Consider the following 20,517-nt stretch of genomic DNA (forward strand, 5'->3'; position numbering starts at 1 on the left):
TTGATGCTCATGAGACCTCTGTTGTCCATTTCAATAGTGGTTCCCTTGTAGGTAATCTGACTTGTTGTCTGGGAGTTTTGAATATTTGAATCTTCTTATCATTGATTTTCTACAGTTTTGCAATGATGTCCCTGGGTTTGGATTTATTTTTATTTATCTTGTTAGGTACTTGGTTAGTCTGTATTCAGTTCTGGAAAAATTCTCAGCAATTATCTCTTCAAAAGTTTTTCTCTACCATTACCTCCATTCTCTTCTGGAATTGCTATTGGATGAATACTGGAACCTCTCAACTCATTCTCCATGTCTTACCGGCCCTTTCATTTTTTTTTTTTTTTTTTAATCTCTTTGTTTTCTCTGTCTGCATCCCTGGTAAGTTTCTTAGCCTCTTATCTTCCATTTCCAAATTGGCTTTTTAAAGCAAGACAAAACAAAAAAAACATGACGTCGCGCCACATGCCTTCTTTAATCTGATTTCTTTCACTCAATATGATGTTTGTGAGATTAATCTGCATTGTTAGGTACAGATTTCTTTCTTTTTTTTTTTTCATTATGTTATTGAAATACCACAGTTTCAGTTTTTGGCTCTTATGAAAAATTCTGCTTTGAACATTTTTGTATGTTTCTCCTGATGTATATGTGTACAAATTTTGAAAGAATAGAATTTCTAGGCCATGGACTATGTGTGTCTTAACTTTCAGTTAATAATACCAACCATTTTTCACAGTGGATAATCCAAGTTACAGTCCTACTAGCAGTGTGTTGGAACATGTATTTACTTATCATCTCTGTCTATTCTAGAGCTTATCCCATCTATTATATTTTAATTTCATATGCCCTTGATGTTGTTTCATTTCTTTTTTTTTTTTTTAATTCAGAATTTTACGGAAATAGTTCCTTAATTTATTCCTTTGAATCCGCTCAGCATACTTAAAGTCTTTGTCAGACTGGAATGAATTCTACTCTAGCTGTAAAGTTTTGTTAGCTGATGATTCCTTCATATATTTTGGAGTTTTCACATCTTGATTTGAGCCTGATATTCCATTTTGAGTAACCTTCTGTGTTCCCAATTCGGGAACACTTTTTATAACTGTATTGGGAGGAAATTAGGGATATAGCAGAACTGGTCACCAGTCTTTATCACCCAAAATCTTCCATTAAGCTGTAGCTTTGGACAGCAAGTTTCTCTAACATCCCTACACAAGTGGGAGAGCATCACCTAGCCCGAGGCCTCAAGCATGGAGCCTAGTTCTATAACCTGTCTTGCACAAAGCATTTTGGACTCCTTTCCTTTGGAGGAGCCAGTGCCCAGCCACCCCTACCACTGCCTTCTCCTTGAATCAGAACCCATCATGCTTGTGGCTTTAGTCCTAATCGGTCATGCATTTCTGCTCCATTTGGTTCAGCTAGATGTTATTCTGTATTTGAGTCGGCATATATGATTTTAGTTTTTTCTTTTTATATTTTGTCAGTTATCCTAAATATTTAGAGCAAAGGGGGTGGTTTTGAAGTACAAACTCACTGTGCTCTGTTGATGTACGCCAACATCTACCTCTCTTTTATGACCAGGAGGAACTCTTTTGTTTTTCTCCCCTAGGCCCTTGGCATGTGGTTCATGTGGGTCTGAAACTATTATCTCTGCGTTCCCATTTCCATTACCTGTAAAAAGAAATTGGGCCACATGATCTTTAAATTGTTCTAGGACTTCCAACTCATTTTACACTAATTGAATTTGTCTCACTCTTTCTAATTTGGAATTTGTTTTCTTAGTGGTTGAAGAAACTGATGCAAAATAGCAGTTGAATAGTTCTACCTTCCCTCTGTCATCTCTTAATAGTACACCATCTTCCCCATGCTGTTCTACTCCTTTACCGTGTTCATTATCTTTTTCTAAATACTATGTCGGAAAACAAAAATTCTTATGGCACCTTTAATATATTTATGAACTTGAGCTTACTTAGGACTTGAAACTTCAATGTTTTGTATTCTGTCTCTATCAAAAAAAACCAAACTCATCATTGAGTTGATCCCGACTCATAACTAGGAGATATATACGTATAAAGTAACATTTTGTTGTGTTTTAGGTGAAAGTTTACACAGTAAATTAGGTTCCCATTTAACAATTTTTGTACAAGTTCTCCTGTAACATTGGTTACAATTTTCGCGGTGTGTCAGGTTTCTCACTATTTCCATTCTGTTTTTCTGTTTCCGTTTATCTAGCTTTCGTTCCCCTCCTTGCCTTCTCATCTTTGCTTTTGGGTAAATATTGGCTGTTTGGTCTTGTATAGTTGATTGTTTAAGGAAGCACATTCCTCATGGATGATATTGTTTATTTTATAAGCCAATGTATTATTTGGCTGAAAGGAGACCTCTGAGAGTGGCTTCATTTCCAACTTAAAAGGGTTTTTTAGGGTGATAGTCTTGGAGGTTCCCCTACTCTCTATCAGTCCAGTAAGTCTGGTCTTTTTTTTTTTTAAGGAATTTTAGTTTTGTTCTACAGTTTTCTTTGATTCTATCCAGAACCTTCTATTGTGTTCCTGGTCAGAATGGTTGGTAGTGGGTAGCCAGGCACCATCTAGTTCTTCTGGTCTCGGGCTATGGTTCATGTAGGGTATTAGTCCTATGGACTAGTTTCTTCTTTGAGTCTTAGTGGGCTCCCTGTGTAACCCTACTGGTTTCTTTAAATTTCCCCTTCCAATCTCTTCTTTGGTATGATTTATGATAATAGTGTTAAGATTTCCTTTTTAGAGTATTTCATCCCTCTTGAAGGTAAGATTCCATTTTAGGTATAAGCTTATGTATTAGTTATCTATTGCTGTATAACAATATTACCATAATTTAGTAGCTTAAAACAGTATGCATTTATTATCTCAGTTTCTGTGGGTCAGGAATCCAGGCACAGCTTCGCTGAGTCTTCTACTCAGTCTCACAAGGCTATGATAAAGGTGTTGGCTGAAACTATGGTCTCATCTGAGGCTCGATAGGGGAAGGATTTGTTTCCAAGTACACTCAGGTTATTGACAGAATTCAGTTTCTTGTGGTTGTAGAACTGAGAGTTTCAGTTTCTTGCTGGCAGTGAGCCATAGGTCATCCTCAGTACCTAGAGGCTACCTGCAGTTCCTTGCCAATGGAGTCCCCCAACGTGGTCACCTGCTTCCTCAAAGCTATCAAGGGAGGAAGTGAGTCCAGCAAGACAGGCTCTATTGGCGCTATTATCTTATGTAATATGATCATACACATGTCATCGCTGATGTATCCTGTCACTTTTGAGACAGTATTAGAAACAGTAGCATAAGCAAGTCAGAGGTCCCGCTACACTCAAGAGGGAATCACACAAAGGCGTGAACAGCAGCAGAGCAGAGATCATGGGAGCCACCTTAAGAATCTGTCCTCCAATAGCCTATGTTTCTGGACTTGTATAATTTACTTTCTTGGAAGGTATACCTCCTGACCAATAAGTGCTTTTAGTTTTAATTCTCTAATTTGCTACTGAAGTATTAATAAAATATATTACATTTCAAATATAATGTTGCCCCAGTTCAGCTCTGCATTCCCTTTCTCTTTTCTGTGCAATAAAAATGCCATGGAATTAGTCTTTGCAATTTGTAATCTAATATACACAAATTAGGTACTGAGTAAATTGTATATAAATCCAAACCAAACCTGTTGTAGAATTGTTCTTGTCCCATTCTTAAGCTCCCCTCCCGCCCCCCCCAAAAAACCAAACCCAGTGCCGTCGAGTCAATTCTGACTCATAGCAGAGTAGAACTGCCCGATAAGAGTTTCCAAGGAGCGCCTGGAGGCTTCAAACTGCTGACCTCTTGGTTAGCAGCTGTAGCACTTAACTACTACCCCACCAGGGTTTCCGCCATTCTTAAAGCCTACTATATTTGTACAGTTATGTCATATCCGGAGCCCTGGTCGCACAGTGGTTAAGAGCTCAGCTGCTAACCAAAAGGGCGGCAGTTGGAATCCACCAGCCACTCCTTGGAAACCCTATGGGGCAGCTCTACTCTGTGCTATAGGGTTGCTATGAGTCCGAATCGACTTAACGGCAATGGATTTCATATCAAATCTGTTCCTCCAATAATTTTCATAGCTAAAAAATTCCACTGAATAAACAGAACACTTACGGTGTTCTGCAGCTTTGCAGTAACATGTAGACGCTGTGAATGATGGAATGTATCAACTTATTCGTCGTCTAGTTTGTTTACATTCTGAAAACTGACAGCAAGAAAGAGTGACCACATGTAAATTCAGCTAAACTGCTGATTGAATTGGGGGCAGGGAGGTAAGCACCAGATAAAACTCATTCTGGTTTAACACATATCTATTTAAAACACCAAATGTCACCCGACAGTCTAGTTTGGGATCATTCTGTATAAGTAATTAATGTTAATAATAATCTGTGTGAATGAAACATCAGAGCCAAAAAAAAATAAATTGACATTCCTATGGTTTGTGCTGGTAAGTTTTTTTTTTTTGCCCTCAGGGTCTTGTTTTTATCAGCTTTATCGAGTTATAATTCACACACCATAAAATTCACCCTTTTAAAGTATATACTTTAAAGGTCTTAGGTATAGTCACAGAGTTGTTCAACCATCACCACAATCTAACTCGAGAATATTTTCATCGCCCCAAAGAGAAACCTCCAGCTACTTTGCCCAGCTTTAGGCAACCACTAATCTACTTTCAGAAACCCTGGCGGCCTAGTGGTTAAGAACTACTGCTGCTAACCAAAAGGTTGGCAGTTCAAATCCACCAGGCACTCCTTAGAAACCGTATGGGGCAGTTCTGCTCTGTCCTGTAGGGTCTCTATGAGTCGGAACTGACTTAATGGCAACAGGTTTAATCTACTTTCTGTCTATGGATTTGCCTATAGGGGGCATTTCATATAAATGGAATCCTACAATATGTATCTCCTTCTTTCACTCAGCATAATGTTTTCGAGGCTTACCCATGCTGTAGCCCATATCAGCAGTTCATTCCTTTTTATGGCTAAATAATAGTCCATTGTATGTGCACATGCCACATTTTAATCCATACATCAGTTGATGGACACTTGGCTAATACGTAACACTAACGAAGCTGGTATTTACGTATCAGTGAGAACCCTCACATGTATTCTCATATCGAACCTCATAGTAATTTGTTTAGGTTGTTGTTGTTAGGTGAGGTCGTGTTGGTCCCAATTCATAGTGACTGTCTGTGTACAACAGAAGGAAATACCTCCCAGTCCTGCGCCATCCTCACAATTGTTGCTACGCTGCAGCCAGTCATGCAGCCACTGTGTCAGTCCAACTTGTTGAGGGCCTTCCTCTTTTTCTTTGACCCTCTACTTTACTTTTTGTTAGGTAGATAGTGTTATTATCGTCACCACCATTTTATAGGTGAGGAAACGGAGACTTAGAAAGCCTACGAAATTTGTGTAAAATCACATAGCAAGTGAGTACTAAAACTGGAACTCAAAGTTGGTTCATCTGACTCTGAATTGTATCTTTTCTTCCTTATTGCCACAGCCCTTCCCCCCACCCCGTCTTAGTGATGTTATTGTAAAGAATAATTATTTTGTCTAGCTTCTTTACTTTTTTTTTTTTTTTTGCTTGAAATAATATACTGTTGGGGTTAGGAAATTGGACTTGAAAAGAAATGTGGCCTTTTCTGACAATTTTGAGGATAAGATTGGAATGCATTTTGGGTAATAATATTCCTAGGTAACTTAGCAACAGATAGAACAGTTGTACAAGAAACAAACTGCTCAACGGATTGATATCCACCTATGGGGATGGGTCCAGAGGTGTGCAGGAGAGCTCTCTTCTTGCTCCTGTCCCATGAAGAGCTTTTATTAGTTACCCAGGTAAAAGTATGTTTGCATTGGAAGACCTAGTTTATCATATTTCTTGAAGTCGTAAAGTCGAAACTGTTTGAATTTTACCATTTTTGTAGTCTCAAAGAGAATATGCTTTAAAAAAAAAAAAGCCTTTTGTAACGATACCATGCATTCTATCTCGGATTCCTGTTTTTCCTTAGGGTTCTGTCGCTATAGCTGGTGCTGTTATTCGCTGGCTGAGAGACAATCTTGGAATTATAAGTACCTCAGAGGAAATTGGTAAGCATGTTCTAACAAAGGGTTAGAAAATCTGAATAATGAAACCCTTTAGTATTATGCCTGTGCAATCTGTAAATACATGTGGTGTGCCCCATACGTGACATTAAATTATATGGAACCGTATTATGGGTTTGACTTATACGTAAAAGACTATTTTGTGAAGATTTATAAAACAGCAAATGGACATAATTAGTGGTGATTATTAATAAATGGCAAGGATGGTCATAGAAATTACCAGAGTATAAAATTGAACACCAAAGATGGCCGGAATGTACAAGTATGTTGTCCAGCTAAATATGTCTGATGAGAAAGAGCTGTGACTCCTAGATTAGAGTGAGCATTAAAATTCGGGTACCTGAAGTGGAAACCCTGGTGGCATAGTGGTGGTTGAGAGCTATGGCTGCTAACCAAAAGGTTGGCAGTTCAAGTCCACCAGGTGCTCTTCAGAAACTCTATGGGGCAGTTCTACTCTCTGTCCTATAGGGTCACTATGAGTCTGAATCGACTTCACAGCAACGGGTTTGACTTTTTGGTTTGATAATTGAAGTATTAATATGGCTATTTTTGGTGTATAGATAATAATTTTGAACTGCCCTTCTCCCATCCACATGTTTTACTTTGCTGGAAGGTGGGACAATCAGAAATAAAATTTCTGATTAGAGATACACTGGAAGGCACTTGTCATGTCCTAGTCGGCAACCTTAAAAAAAGTAGTGGAGATGACTAAAATACGTTAAGGAAACGAAGCCACTTCCTGTATTTCTTGAGCTGGGTTACATTGTAGTGGGAGTGTTCAATGTGGGGGAATTTTTTTTGTTGTTCCCTAGAATACTGTTGTAATTAGGAGCATTTTGCTGTGCCACAGAATAGGAAACCAAAAGCCTTGTCCTGACTTTTTAAACAAGTATATTTATTGAATAAAGTAAATAGGATATTAATATTTGTTTTTCTTTTTTGTCTAATTTTAGAAAGACTTGCTAAAGAAGTAGGTACTTCTTATGGCTGCTACTTTGTCCCAGCATTTTCAGGGTTATACGCACCTTATTGGGAGCCCAGTGCGAGAGGGTAAAGTATTGAAAATATGGTGTGCTTGTTTGGGCTTCGATTTATTTATCAAATCAAGTTAGTATGTGTACTTTCCTACCAAGTTATTTTCACATGACTTTAAGGGGTTGAAGGAAATCTTTTCTCCTTGTAGAGAATAATTTCAGAACCATTAAACTCTAAGTTATAAATCATCAGACAATAGCCCTCTGCCCTGTCCCTATTCGTGTTTAGCATTATTACCTTTTATCTTCAAGGCGTTTGATGTTGTGTGGCAAAGGGACATCATCTAAATGCATACTGATTTGGTTTTGCATTGTTTGCCTCTGTTCAGATGGATCATGAACATTTTCACAGGTGGACACAGAATTGTGGACTACAAAGAGTTTACCAATTGACGTTTATGTCCGTTTTCTCCCTACATTTCTATCCATTGAATTCAACTTTTCCGTGTATGTCTCTTTGGGACATTTTAGATTACTGACTCATTCACAGCATTCTAATTTTAAAATGTTTGTATTTTTAGGATCATCTGTGGTCTTACTCAGTTCACCAATAAATGTCATATTGCTTTTGCTGCATTAGAAGCTGTTTGTTTCCAAACTCGAGAGGTAATAAATATGGACCTGTTTTCTTATATTTAATCCACTTTTAAACAAAGTATGTATTATGCCTGGAATTTATGAAATGCTTAATCAAAAATGAAGCCTGCCTGAACACTAATCTAATAAATACAAGATTTTATGGCTGGGGGTTGCTAAGTGGTACATATTAGGCAAAGGGAATAGCACAAATAGAAGCCTCAAGGGAGGAAACCAGGATGCAGAAATAGAGTTGTCTGGGCTTGGGGCAGGGCAGAGGTGTATTGGGAGGAAAGGTTGGTTGTGACCAGATCAAGGAGGGCTTGGAAGACCTGAATAAGAAGTCTGAACTTTATTCTGTACTCTCTGGGAATCTATCGAGGGCTTTGGAGTGGAAGATTGCCATTTTCCAAGATATTACTGTGAAGTAATTTAATTATATAATTGCGTTTGGTTTATTTAAGATTTTGGAGGCCATGAACCGCGACTGCGGAATTCCACTCAGCCATCTGCAGGTAGATGGAGGAATGACCAGCAACAAAATTCTTATGCAGCTACAAGCGGACATTCTGTATATTCCAGTGGGTTAGTAAGCCTGCAGTCTTTTGAACTCTGAGAAGTAACATCTCTTTCAGAACTGGTTTTTCAGGCATATGTAACTGCAAAGCTGCTGACATAGCTTTCTCCCCTCAGTGAAGCCCTCGATGCCTGAGACAACGGCACTGGGAGCTGCCATGGCCGCAGGGGCTGCAGAAGGAGTTGGTGTCTGGAGTCTAGAACCTGAGGATTTGTCAGCAGTTACAATGGAGCGGTTCGAACCACAGATCAATGCTGACGGTATGTTTAGAGAATGAAACTTCTAATGGTATACTGTGAAAATGATTGTATTTAGTGCAGGGGACTTTGCCTTTCTATTCATTCCTAAATGAAGGAACAAAGTAAAATAGCAAATGTTACGGTTTCAGATTTGCCTCCTATTTTTGTACTGATCTGTATAAGCATATTGACCTACACGGAATGAATATGAATGAGAAAAATAGTTCTTAAAAAAAACTTTCTACAATCACTTTTTTGCCATTCATTTGCACTGTTTACAGCCTTTCCTGTAAGAGGCTAGCACTACCTACCACTGTTGGTTATATCGTTTGTTAGAATACCTTTTCAAAGGGACAAGGGAAGTGTTTCATCCACCCACCCCTAATGTCTAGACCAATCATCTCAGTGCTGATGGCCCCCTTTGGGACATGATCACTGGACAAAGTCAGGGACACTGATAGCTTTCAAGCCCAGCAGGACTAGTCTGACAAGGGCCCAAAAAGCAAACTCACTGCCATCAAGTCAATTCCAGCTCATAGTGACCCTATAGGCAGCTACAATTAAATACATGGGAATTAGATATCTGATTCACGGTCCCAGCTAAGCTAAGCTACAAGGTCTGATTGATACCTTTATTAAAATATAGTCATGCAGCTTTTAAAGTAAATGTGAGTAGAAAGTAAGGTTCTATATACGAAATTTGGTTTTATAACTTTCTAGAAACCTGTACATAAAATAGAATCAAAGTGGATTTTGAGCCACTGGGAAATAAGCTTTCCAATACGCTTTTGTTTAATTTTCTGGAAGCCTATGCCAGCATTTCCTAATTTTATTCATTGTTTTCCATATACAAGAAAATGAATTCTTATACTAGTAATTTTGTTATCATACAGTATACCGTAAGTATACATGGTATACTGTATACTGCATATGTAAGTAACTTAACTTTTGCAATATTAGATAAAATATGAAGTTCAACAAATTTTTGTCCTTCTAAAGGAAAAAAAAACTTTAATAAGCAAATAATGTTTAGACCTAAGCTCACTCTTAAAACAAGTAAGTTTTGTGCAAAGGGTTAAGGATTTCTATTTTCCGAGAATAACCATCTCTGCAAACCCTTTTGCCTAGAGTTGGATAAGTTATACTGATGACTGTCCTTCCCCTTCTCCTGCTTTTTCTCTCCCCACAGCACACACATACATACACACACACTCTCTTATGCAAACGCATGCAAGAATGGGCACTTAGATATAGAGAGTTCATTCTTCTAGCTAACATTTATTTAAAACCTATTACAAGCCAGAGACTACACTTGACATTGGGATATAGAGATGAATAAGACAAGTCTCAAGTATGTTGGGAGAGGCAGATAAAACCATAAAAATTCAACAGGGCAGCAATTATCCTGAGGTATGTGTTAAGTGCTGTGGAAAGATGGAGCAAGGGCCAGAAGCAATAAAAGCTTTCTTAAGGGAGTGATACTTGAACCCTCTCTTTCGGGTGGAGACCACACGTGGTTTGGTGGTTAGGAGTTAATACAGCACGTGCCTGAAGGCATCATATTTGTTTGGTCCTCCTGAGCAGGTTTTCACATTAAAGAAATCCTGCTGTAAGGTTTGGGGAGTGGGAGGAATCTTATCCGAATGCAACATTTGAAGCTTGTGAGGGATCCGTATTTATTAAATCTTTTGAATAAACCAAAAACAATTGCCCTTTTAGTCTTTCCACATTACAGTATATCCCTTCCCTCAGCCTGAGCTTCTCCCCCCGCCCCGCCACCAAAAAAAGGGAGAGAAAACAAAGGATTCTCCCTTCTAATACATCACCTCTTGCTTGTGAATGGCTCTGGTCTTCACAACATGTATTACTCTTCCTACATGTCTGTCAAGCCTCCCTTTACATGCTAAACCTTCCCTGTCATATTTCACTCCAGTTTCCAAGGAAGCTTCTCTCCCAGTTAACTGGCAGTCACCAGCAAATGTACTCTCTCACATTTGAGTTGTGGGAAAGCCCAACTTCAGTTTAATATGTGCAAGGATTTGCCAAGAATGCTGAGTGAACATAAGTATGGTGCTTTGAACATCTCAGTAAACTCTTTCATCGGTGCGTTTTTTCTTCTAATTCCAGAAAGTGAAATTCGTTATTCTACATGGAAAAAGGCTGTGATGAAGTCAATAGGTTGGGCTACAACTCGGCCTTTTGACAGAGGTAAAGATGTCTTATTATTTGGTATTGCCACTTTTTCTTAGTATGGTAGATAATTTTATTTCAATATCTGGCAGTTTACCCTTAGCAAGGGATATCTGTTGACTGCTCTGAAGAAAAGTATCTATAGCCAGAGTTTCTTACAGTTTGAAAGCACTTTAAAATTTTAAATTGTCAGGTTGACATAAATACTTTAACTCTAGCCTGCCTCGTCTTCCCTTATAAGTTTATTCCTAGTACTTCAATCGACAATTTTCCAAAAGTAAAGTTATTTCTGCTTTCTTCTTAATGAGGGAAAAAAAAATCAATTAGATTTTTCTTTTTTTCCTTTTAATGTCTTACTCTACCTTTTTGGGTGGCTGTCTTTATGTCGTGAATCAGTCGAAAGCTATGTTAATGTCAGAATCTATTTCACTACTTTCTAGACTGATTCCAAGTACTTAGCAAGTGTACATAATGGAAATTCCATTGGAATCAGAGTGGAAGAAATGTACCAAACGGAGTAAATGGAAGTGTCGTAAGATTGGGAAATACTCTTAACAGGAAATAGAGTCTAATTTTTTTTTTTTTTTTTCCAGTTACTTGGGTGGGAAGGTAGAAGCTTCCTCCTACTTTTTTCCTGTCTTTTTTTAGTCACTGGGGTAGGAAGGTATTCAGCTGAAGTAAACCATTTAGTTGTAAACAACCCTAAGTGAGTAATATGGCATGGTATTTCAGCTTTCTGTTAAATGAAAGACTTGGAACATTACAAATGGAGCAATGGCTAATAATAGATTGAAGCCTATGCTTCAATGAAGAAGAGTTTATCATGAAATATAACCTGCCTTCCAACCCCAAGGTGATTGTAGAACCACTTCGAATGTATTCGGCCTCTAGGAAAAGCTTTCAGACCCATCCACCACTCTACTGCGACAGATCACCGTGATCTGTATTTTCAGTCCTGGATGTTCCTACTTTGAATCTTTTGTTTTTTCTCCTAAATAAGCTTAATTTCATTTTTTTTTTAATATTTTGTTCCAAAAACTTAGCTTCCTTTTCCAAGGTGGTGGCAAAGCTTTTCTTGCTAAACCTGTTTGCATGTTTGAAGCCCTTTACAATCAAACTTCTCAAACATAACTTTTTGTACCACTGTGCTGGTTACTGGAAACCCTGGTGGCATAGTGGTTAAGTGCTACAGCTGCTAGCCAAAGGGTGGACAGTTCGAACCCACCAGGCACTCCTTGGAAACTGTGGGGCAGATCTACTCTGTCCTATAGGGTCACTATGAGTCGGAATCAACTTGATCGTAATGGGTTTGGGTTTTTTTTTGTTTTTTGTTGTTGTTTTTTTTTTTTTTTTTTTTGAGTTTGGTGCTAGTTGCTGAGCTGTTGTTGTGTGCCAGAGTCTGTTCCAACTTATAGCGATCCTATAGGACAGAGTAGCACTGCCCTGTAGGGTTTCGAAGGAGCGGCTGGTGGATTTGAACCATCGACCTCTGTTAGCATCCTGAGCTCTTAACCACTACGCCACTAGGGCTCCAGGGCTGAGCTAAGTTGCTATTAATTAATGGCTTATGAGAAGGTAAGTTACATTTCTTTCTATAGTTGGATTTTTTTTTAATGGCATAATCCTCCTTTTCTCCCTCATTGTACCCCCATTTTCTCTGTCGCACACAGCAGTTCTACTTACTAGCAGTTAAGGATATGATTTTAATTGCAAAATTTCCATAAAACCAATTGATCGTTTTCCCTTTATTTGTGTAATTTACTGTCAGTAAATTTAAAATTCCAAACAAAAGGTGATAAAAGAAAACAAAAAGATTACGATTTCTTCCGTTGCTACTCAGCAATGATGAGAAAAGTAATTTGATTTTTCTGAGAGCTTTACAGGTTTTTTTAAATTGTGTTTGTTTCAGTTAGACTGCAGTGGATTGAAACCAAAGTTTGAAAAGGTTTTTGAATAGATTTATGAAAAACCGTTTCTAATAACTTAAAATATTTGTGGAGCCTCTGGAGGAGAAAGATGTGGTTGTCTGCTTCCTTAAAGATTTGCAGCCTTGGAAACCCTATGGGGCAGTTCTACTCTGTCCTATCGGGGCGCTATGAGTCAGAATCCACTTGACTCAGAATGAAAAAAAATTCAGTTAATGAAATGGTTAATGTATTCCTATAGAGGATATATGATAACAATAATATGGAATCCTATTTAAATAAACTTGAAAGGATATTAGAATTGCTACCTGGTATCTTATTTTTAAATTGCTTCAGTTTATGGGAAGAATATTATGTTTGCTTAATTTCCACCGCAGTTTGTCCATTTTGAAGCAGTCTCACATGTATTTTCTTGTTTGTAACTATTTTGAATGCATTGTAAACTATTTTTTAAGTACTTTTGATGTACTTTTGGCATGAATTTTGAGAGCTAGGTTATCATAAATGATGACCTCCTGGGTTTGGACTCAAAACCCTCCAAAACAACATTTTTTTCAACTCTTAGAACTTACTTTTGAATAAACTTCTTTATGAACAGTTTTCATTATTCTAGGTATATAATTTTTACATTTAAGAATACAAGATATATTCTTTAAGGGAAAGGATTGCAAGAGAATTCAGGTTAGAAAGTATTAAAACAGTCATGTTTCTAGGTAATTTTTTTATGTGTAATGATTACATTAAACAATTTAGTCTTTAAAATTACAGTAATATTGTCGAGTGCATTTCCTTATAAACCAAATTCCTTTTTTAAAAAACTGAATATTTTAGCAAAAATAATGTTCAAAGTTTGTTTTCAGTAGACTAATATAACTCTTCTCTGATAGCCAAAGCATCAATGATTTGAACTTTGGGGGAATTAAATTGCTCATTTAGTATCATTTGGGGGAAGAATTAAGAAAGCTAAAATCACAGCCTCCCAAAAAGTTCTCCATGGGCTCTCTTTGGCTTTGCCAGCGGAAGGCTTATGTTGGTCTATATGTATTATGTTCTTGGCTATTTGTGGCATGCTATCTGTATCGTTCGTTAACTGTCATAAGCTTTCAGTATTGATTATATTTTTTATTTGAAGTAATAACTCTTGGCTAGCTTTTATGAATATACTATTTTTGTTACTTAATTTGTTTTGCTATCATGTGATTCTTAACACAAATATTGTAATTATGTGTCTCTCTTTTGGTTTGCTTGACTGGAATTCCCTTCTACTTGGATGACCACAGGTGACCCTAGTATCTTCTGTAGTCTGCCCTTGGGCTTTTTTATAGTGAGTAGCATGGTAATGTTAATCGGAGCAAGGTACATCTCAGGTTAGTTACTCTTTAAATCAGACAATATTAATAGTTAGTGTTAATGTATTTGCGTGTAACTCAGCAGAAAAGTTTTCAATGTTTTTCATTCTTCCTATGTTTAGGAACCTGGAAAACCAATTAAACGTCTATCTAATTAGTTAGACCAGTGTCTAGAGGCAGTCAGAATTAAGGACTGTGACTGCTTAATTTTTTTTTCTTTTTAATAGATGGTTTCTTGGAGGCACTACATTCTGCTGTCAGCTATAGCAATAAGTGGAAGTGTTAATATGAATGCTTACACAGAAGAAGTTTCCAAGTGACTGATGAAAGTTAAAGTCTAATTTTTGACATTAATTAAATTGGCTTTCAAATGCGCATAAATTATTTTTCATACTCCTGAAAATGTGCTAAGCAAGTCTTAATATTTCAATTCTGGGAAGAGTTTGGGCCAGAGGACATTAGCAAGCATTCCTGTAAAACTCGAAAAATGGGAGACGATTTATAGTCTCGTTTATTTTGGTGAAAAGAATATATTTTGTGGCCTGAAGTTTTTTAAATTAATGCTTAGATAAATTGGGGTTGAAACGAAAACCAGGTGATTGTTTTTGTATATTAACCTCTACTGAAAATGTTGTCCTGCAAGTAATATTGTTCAGCATGCTATCAAATACATTGCATAGCCTCTGTTCATTTCAATATAAGAATCATTTTTGAAAGCTGGCCCTCATGATAGCTTGGTTTTTCTTCAAATTAACGGCTTAAATGGAAATGACTTGTTTTTTGTCCCATATGTTTCCAAGAAAGTGACATTGTTTTTTAAATCTGCATGGTTAGGGAGAGTTCAATTATCTCTCCTAATTAATTATATGATGACCTGGGTTTAAAATGTAGAAATCAGTCAAGCATTAATTCAGCTTGACATCATCAGTTTAGTGCTATACATAAATATGGAATGAGGATTGTCGTTTACATCAGCAGAATGTTAGATTCTCTTTTAATTCATGAGAGAGTTTGGATTCACTTGCGTGAGAACTTAAAACTAGATTATATTACCTTTGTCCTTATTTGTCATATTCAAGCCTATTCAGGATAAATTTGTTCCAATCGGCTTCTATAATAACTACCTTACATTGGTATCAGTGCCTTGCACCTTATAAGGGGCTTCTGTATGCCTAAATCTATACAGAGTTAAGAGTTAATAGGTAAGAGAACTAACAGTTCTCTTTCTGCTTCTTGGAAGCATTTGGTGGAACAGTCTAAACGTGGCCAGGAGGGCCGTAATTTAAATTTATAAAGAAATGTACATGTTGTTTTAGAAAAAGTTCTATTATTATTTTATTATTATTATTATTATCCTGAATATTCTTAGCTGCATAATGATGGTCCAGAAAAGAAAAAGACACTGTTACTATGACAGCATGAGAAGGCCTAGTTTCTATAACAATGGACACATATATCATCTCTCTAAGCTACAGGATACATTAAGTGTCCAAATTTCTATGCTTCCAAAATGGATATGGTTACCATCTTTAGTTGTTCTCTTTGGTGACATGTGCTGAGATTTGAGAACAGTAGGAATTGTTTGCCTTGGTAAATAATTAGCAACAGTGGTAATATTCACTGATTTTGGAACTGGCCCAGTTATATTTGTCGTATTTTAATTGCGAGGCAATATTTAGAAATCATATGGAATTTCTAGCTCAGTAAATGGCTGTGAATAGTCTTCATTGCTTCAGCTCCTGACTTGCATGTATTATTGACATATATGGTTTTTGTCTCCCCTTTTAGGTATTCCATAAACAATACCAACTCATGGATTCCCAAGATGTGTGAGCTTTTTACATAATGAGAGAATCCAGCAATTTTGCCTCTTAATGTGATGACACTATTCATAGACTGTGGCTTTATTGATAAGCCACTTGCTGCATGACTCTTCAAGTAGACCTGTGCCTTGAAATAAAATGCAGCAGAAAGAATGCTATAGAAACATCTGGTGTGTTTTTTAACTCAACAGTTAATGTGCGGCTGACCCCCTCTATTGCCATAGTATTCTGCACTAATTCCCTTTAAGATCTAGGAAGAATTCAGATCTGTTTATGGAATTTTTTATCAAACAGACTGAAACACTGATGGATCGAGATTTGAGTCTTTGCACTACACACATTTAATTAAGAGGTTATTACTAACCGGGTAAAATTGAGGGATTTTTAAAAAACAGATCCCAAAAGTTCTCTTTTCTGTGCCTTAGGGAGACCACAACATCTTCACTGAATGCCTAATGGGAACCTGTCGTAAATGGTTAAAATGGAAATTCAGTACTCTGATAGCTTAGATATTTTACTGGAAATTATTTGCCAAAACTGAAATTCTGCAGACATTTTACACAGTCTCACTAGTTACACTGAATTTGCTAACTGGATCTTACGGGGAAGGACACTTTTTCCTCTTGTTTTTTGTTTTTCTTCTTTTCCATCTCTCCTTTTTTTTTATATTTTTTACTTTGTGTGTTAACAGACATGCCCATATGTTTCCTATTATGTGGGTAAATTGAGAGCACATTGTATTCAATAGGTTATAACAGGGCTGGTGTTCAGTGGACCACTATGTATATAAATATTTGGGGAAAATGGTCATATACATTTTGGGGCAAAGGTTATGCACATTATTTACTAGAAGAAACTTTCTTAAAGAGCCAGCATTTAAAATTTAAGTTTATGTTCTATGCCAATTAAAGACAATGTACTTTACTGTGAATTCAACTATATTTCTTATACGTTGCCTGTTTATTTAATTGTCTTATCTTGGATGTATGCTGAAAAAAGAAAAAACTGCAGTAAACATTGTTTTCAATCACAAGCTCTGGTCCAAATAAAGTAGTCTCCCCCCCACCCTACTTAATTTTAGACATATTTGGGGGCTGGGGGAGGGATGAGAGTATATAAAAAAGATGGAAAAAAACTTACATTAAAAAACAAAAAATTAGGAATAAAGGCAAGAGTCTTTTTCAGTCCAAATATATGTCTCCTGCCAGCAAGAAATTATATTTTGTATTCAGGATGACAATGAATTATCTCTGCTTCATGTCATATTACAACTGGAAAAGCTTTACCACTAGAAATGCCTTGTAGTGAAACCAAGAATTTCTCAAACTATTTAATAGTACATGTTATAAGACTTCACCTAGTCCAGCTTAGCATTGATTTTTTTTTTTAATATTTTAAAATTAGTTTGTTACTTTAATACAGAAAACAAACTATTGCCTCCTCGTTATTTCTTCCATCAGTGCAGAAGATGAGGAAAGATAAAATATAACAGGTTTTGGCATTTTTTTTTTGAATTCATGGTAGCCTGCTGTTTATAAATTATTCCATCTCCTGTTTTTTTTTAATGCAGCTGATGCTTAAGTGATGCAATTATTATTGAAAGATACTAGGCAATTATTACTTGGTGGCAAGATACTTCGCGATGTAATTACATTTTTACGAAGATGGTTGAGTTAATTGTAAATGATTTGTGAAAATCACTGTTCAAATAATTTTAGGATTATATTTTTGCTGTAAGTTGCAAGATTTATAAATTACATTCGAAATCAGACATGTTGATATTTTGATGATAAATTTACTTAATTGGTCCCTCATTCTTACTTACATTTCTCATTTACAGACTAGAACTTAGATCAAAATTAAGAAAAGTGCCTCAGGAGATGTGAAATTCAGCTGTTAGCACTTGATCAGGCACGTTCTGAAGAGTCAACCAACAGCTAGAGAAGTGGCTTCTGGATATGATGGGCACTGTAATCACTGTATTAGAAGTGACTATGTTGTCCCATCTCATCATTTCCAGGAAATAACCTTGGCAAGGCCTTTAGGGTCTCACATGGCTAGCCATGACCTTTTATCAGATTCACTCTGTGCTCCAGTTTCTCTCTACCTGGGACGGTCAGTCATTCTCCTAACTCCATAGCCAACACCTCAATCTCATTCTCCATCTAATCAGTAAAATAAGTAATGCATCTATCTAAAAATGTTGTAGCGTGTTTCTTGTGAAGTATAAAGTGCCCAAAGCTCTATTTCTGGAATATTTATGGATGTTTTGTATCATGTAAGAGCCCTGATAGTGCAGTTGTTAAGAACTCAGCTGCTAACCAAAAGGTCCGCAGTTCCAATCCACCAGCAGCTTCTCGGAAACCCTGTGGGGCAGCTCTCCTCTGTCCTATGGGGTCGCTATAAGTTGGAATCGACTCGATGGCAGCCGGTTTGGTTTTTTGCTTTGTATTGTGTGGCAATGAAGAACGAGAACTACTTGGAAGAACTATCAAATGTAAGTTGCCATAGCCACGAACACTTAACAGCATTGGCCGTGGAGTAGGTAGTATTTAACCTGGCGGTATTTACCTAATGGTAAATACCAGAACAAGATTGTTTTTTAACTGTAACTTTTTAATAGCTTGTTTAATAATATTTAATGACGTTGACCTGGTCCTTTATTCCTACAATCTAATAACTTTCATAATAAGGTCACTTAATAACAATTGGTAGAAAACTGAGTGACTTTTTAAGCCAATTTATTGCTACTTTGTCTCTACTTTTTAGGTACATACCTTAATTTCTGGCATTACTATTAAATATAAAAAATAGGATGTGCCAAATGTCATAGAAAACTCCTCAACCAGTATTTCTGGAGATTTCCCTGTCATCAGCTTTAATGAAAAAGACCCTGTTTAAATTAAATTGGGGGCTATCAAGGTATATGTTCTGAGAAGCAGAACGTGGGTTAAAAACAAGTTGCTCAACTAGGCCAGTATCTTTAGTTGCCATTTTTCATCTTATTTCAGATAACTACCTGAAAGCGTAACAGTTGTGAGAATGACAATATTTTATTTTAAAAGGCAGCCTCGGGCCTTTTTAGATTTTCCTGTTTAGTATTAAAACCAAGTAACCTATTTCATTCCTCATTAATAGAACTGATTATCTCACTGGTTTATTACTGTATGACTACAAGTAGATTTCATAAATAATCATTTAAATTATAACCAAACATCCGTCAAAATGGTACAGGATAAATAAACTGATGGAGCCACACAATAGTGTAGCTTTAGAAAAGAATGAGGACACTGTCTAAACACGGAAACATCTCCGCATAAGAGAAAAAAGCTCGGTGCAAAACAGTGCAGAAGTGTGCTACCTTTCTATTTAAAAAGAAGATAAGGATATTGGCCCATGCTGGAAGGACATGGACCAGTTGCCATGGCAACTTTATGTACAACAGAATGGAAAGGGTGACCTGTCCTGAGCCATCCTCACAAACACCGACATGTTCAAATCCATCATTGTGGCTACTGTGCCAATCCGTCTAACCAAGAGTCTCTCTCGCCCTCACTGGCCCTCCAGTTCATCAAACATGTTCTTCTCTAGCAATTGATCCCTTCTGATGATGTATCTAAAGCAAGTGAGTCAGATAATGCTCTGTTGATTGCTAGGCCTTTCTTCCTGGTCTCTCTCCATCTAGAAGCTGCTGAAACCTGCCCATCATGGGCGACCCTTGCTGGTATTTGAAATAACTGGTGGCGTAGCATTTAGCACCACACCAACACACAAGCCATCACAGTAGGACAAACTGACGGATTTGAATTGCTAGTGTGTGCAGTGAAACCTGTGAGAGCCGGAACTCAGTGGGACTGCTTTGTTTTTCTGGGTCTCCAAAGTTTTCCACCTTTGACAGAGTGCAGCCTTAACCACTTTTCTGTCGCTCATTTTAGTGGGAAATATTTCCGTTTTCCTTCACTGACAGGTTTCTGCGTTACACAGGTTCAGGCATTTGCAGGTTTTACTGTACAATATTGAAGCACAATAAGGTATCTATTTGCAAAACTAAATTTAAAATATTTGAACTTACATTCAGATGTCATTATGCATGAATGTTCATAGCATTATTCATAATAGCCCAAAAGTGGAAACCACCCAGATATTCAACTGTTGAATGGATAAACAAAATGCCTATTCATACACTGGAATATTATCTAGCCATAAAAAGGAACAAAAGTGTTGATACATACTATGGCATGGATGAATCTTGAAAACATGCTAAGTAAAAGAAGCCAGGCACAAAAGGCCACAGGTTGTATGATCCCACTTACGTGAAATGTACAGAATAGGCAAGTCCATAGTAGATTAGTGGTTGCCAAGAGCTGGGGCAAAGGGGTAGTCAGGAGTAACTGCTAATGGGTGTGGGGTTTTTTTTTTTGAGGTGATAACAATGTTCCGTTATTATATAATGGTGATGGCTGCACAACACAGTAAATATACTAAAACCCACTAAATTGTACACAAAAAGATGAATTTTATGGGATGTGAATTTTATCAATAAAAAAAGGGTAATAAATGCAGAGGTCACAAACTAGTGACCTATAGGCCAAGTGAAGCCCGTAAGCTTGTCTAAAATGAAATTATTTTTAATGTTCATTTAGGGAAAATAAACGTAAATGCCCAGTCCCTGAAGTCATGTGA

At 37.0% G+C, this 20,517-nt stretch overlaps 1 protein-coding gene across 5 annotated transcripts in view; it reads left to right on the forward strand.

Annotated features, from left to right (window-relative positions):
- GK (glycerol kinase) overlaps window positions 1-18,503 on the forward strand; it is a 66,527-nt gene extending 48,024 nt beyond the window's left edge. For 4 of the 5 annotated variants that reach the window (XM_023539133.2, XM_023539134.2, XM_010599735.3 and 1 more), the window contains 8 exons: window positions 6,028-6,106; window positions 7,075-7,171; window positions 7,677-7,761; window positions 8,196-8,316; window positions 8,425-8,568; window positions 10,675-10,755; window positions 13,943-14,029; window positions 15,800-18,503. In XM_023539133.2, the coding sequence (XP_023394901.1) occupies window positions 6,028-6,106; window positions 7,075-7,171; window positions 7,677-7,761; window positions 8,196-8,316; window positions 8,425-8,568; window positions 10,675-10,755; window positions 13,943-14,029; window positions 15,800-15,810 (705 nt within the window). In that variant the 3' untranslated portion in view covers window positions 15,811-18,503. The remainder of the gene's footprint in view (window positions 1-6,027; window positions 6,107-7,074; window positions 7,172-7,676; window positions 7,762-8,195; window positions 8,317-8,424; window positions 8,569-10,674; window positions 10,756-13,942; window positions 14,030-15,799) is intronic. The other variant, XM_023539135.2, reaches the window with a different exon arrangement.
- The last annotated feature ends 2,014 nt before the right edge of the window (window positions 18,504-20,517 follow it).

This window comes from Loxodonta africana, chromosome X (genome assembly GCF_030014295.1).
Source record: "Loxodonta africana isolate mLoxAfr1 chromosome X, mLoxAfr1.hap2, whole genome shotgun sequence".
NCBI classification, from domain to species: domain Eukaryota; kingdom Metazoa; phylum Chordata; class Mammalia; order Proboscidea; family Elephantidae; genus Loxodonta; species Loxodonta africana.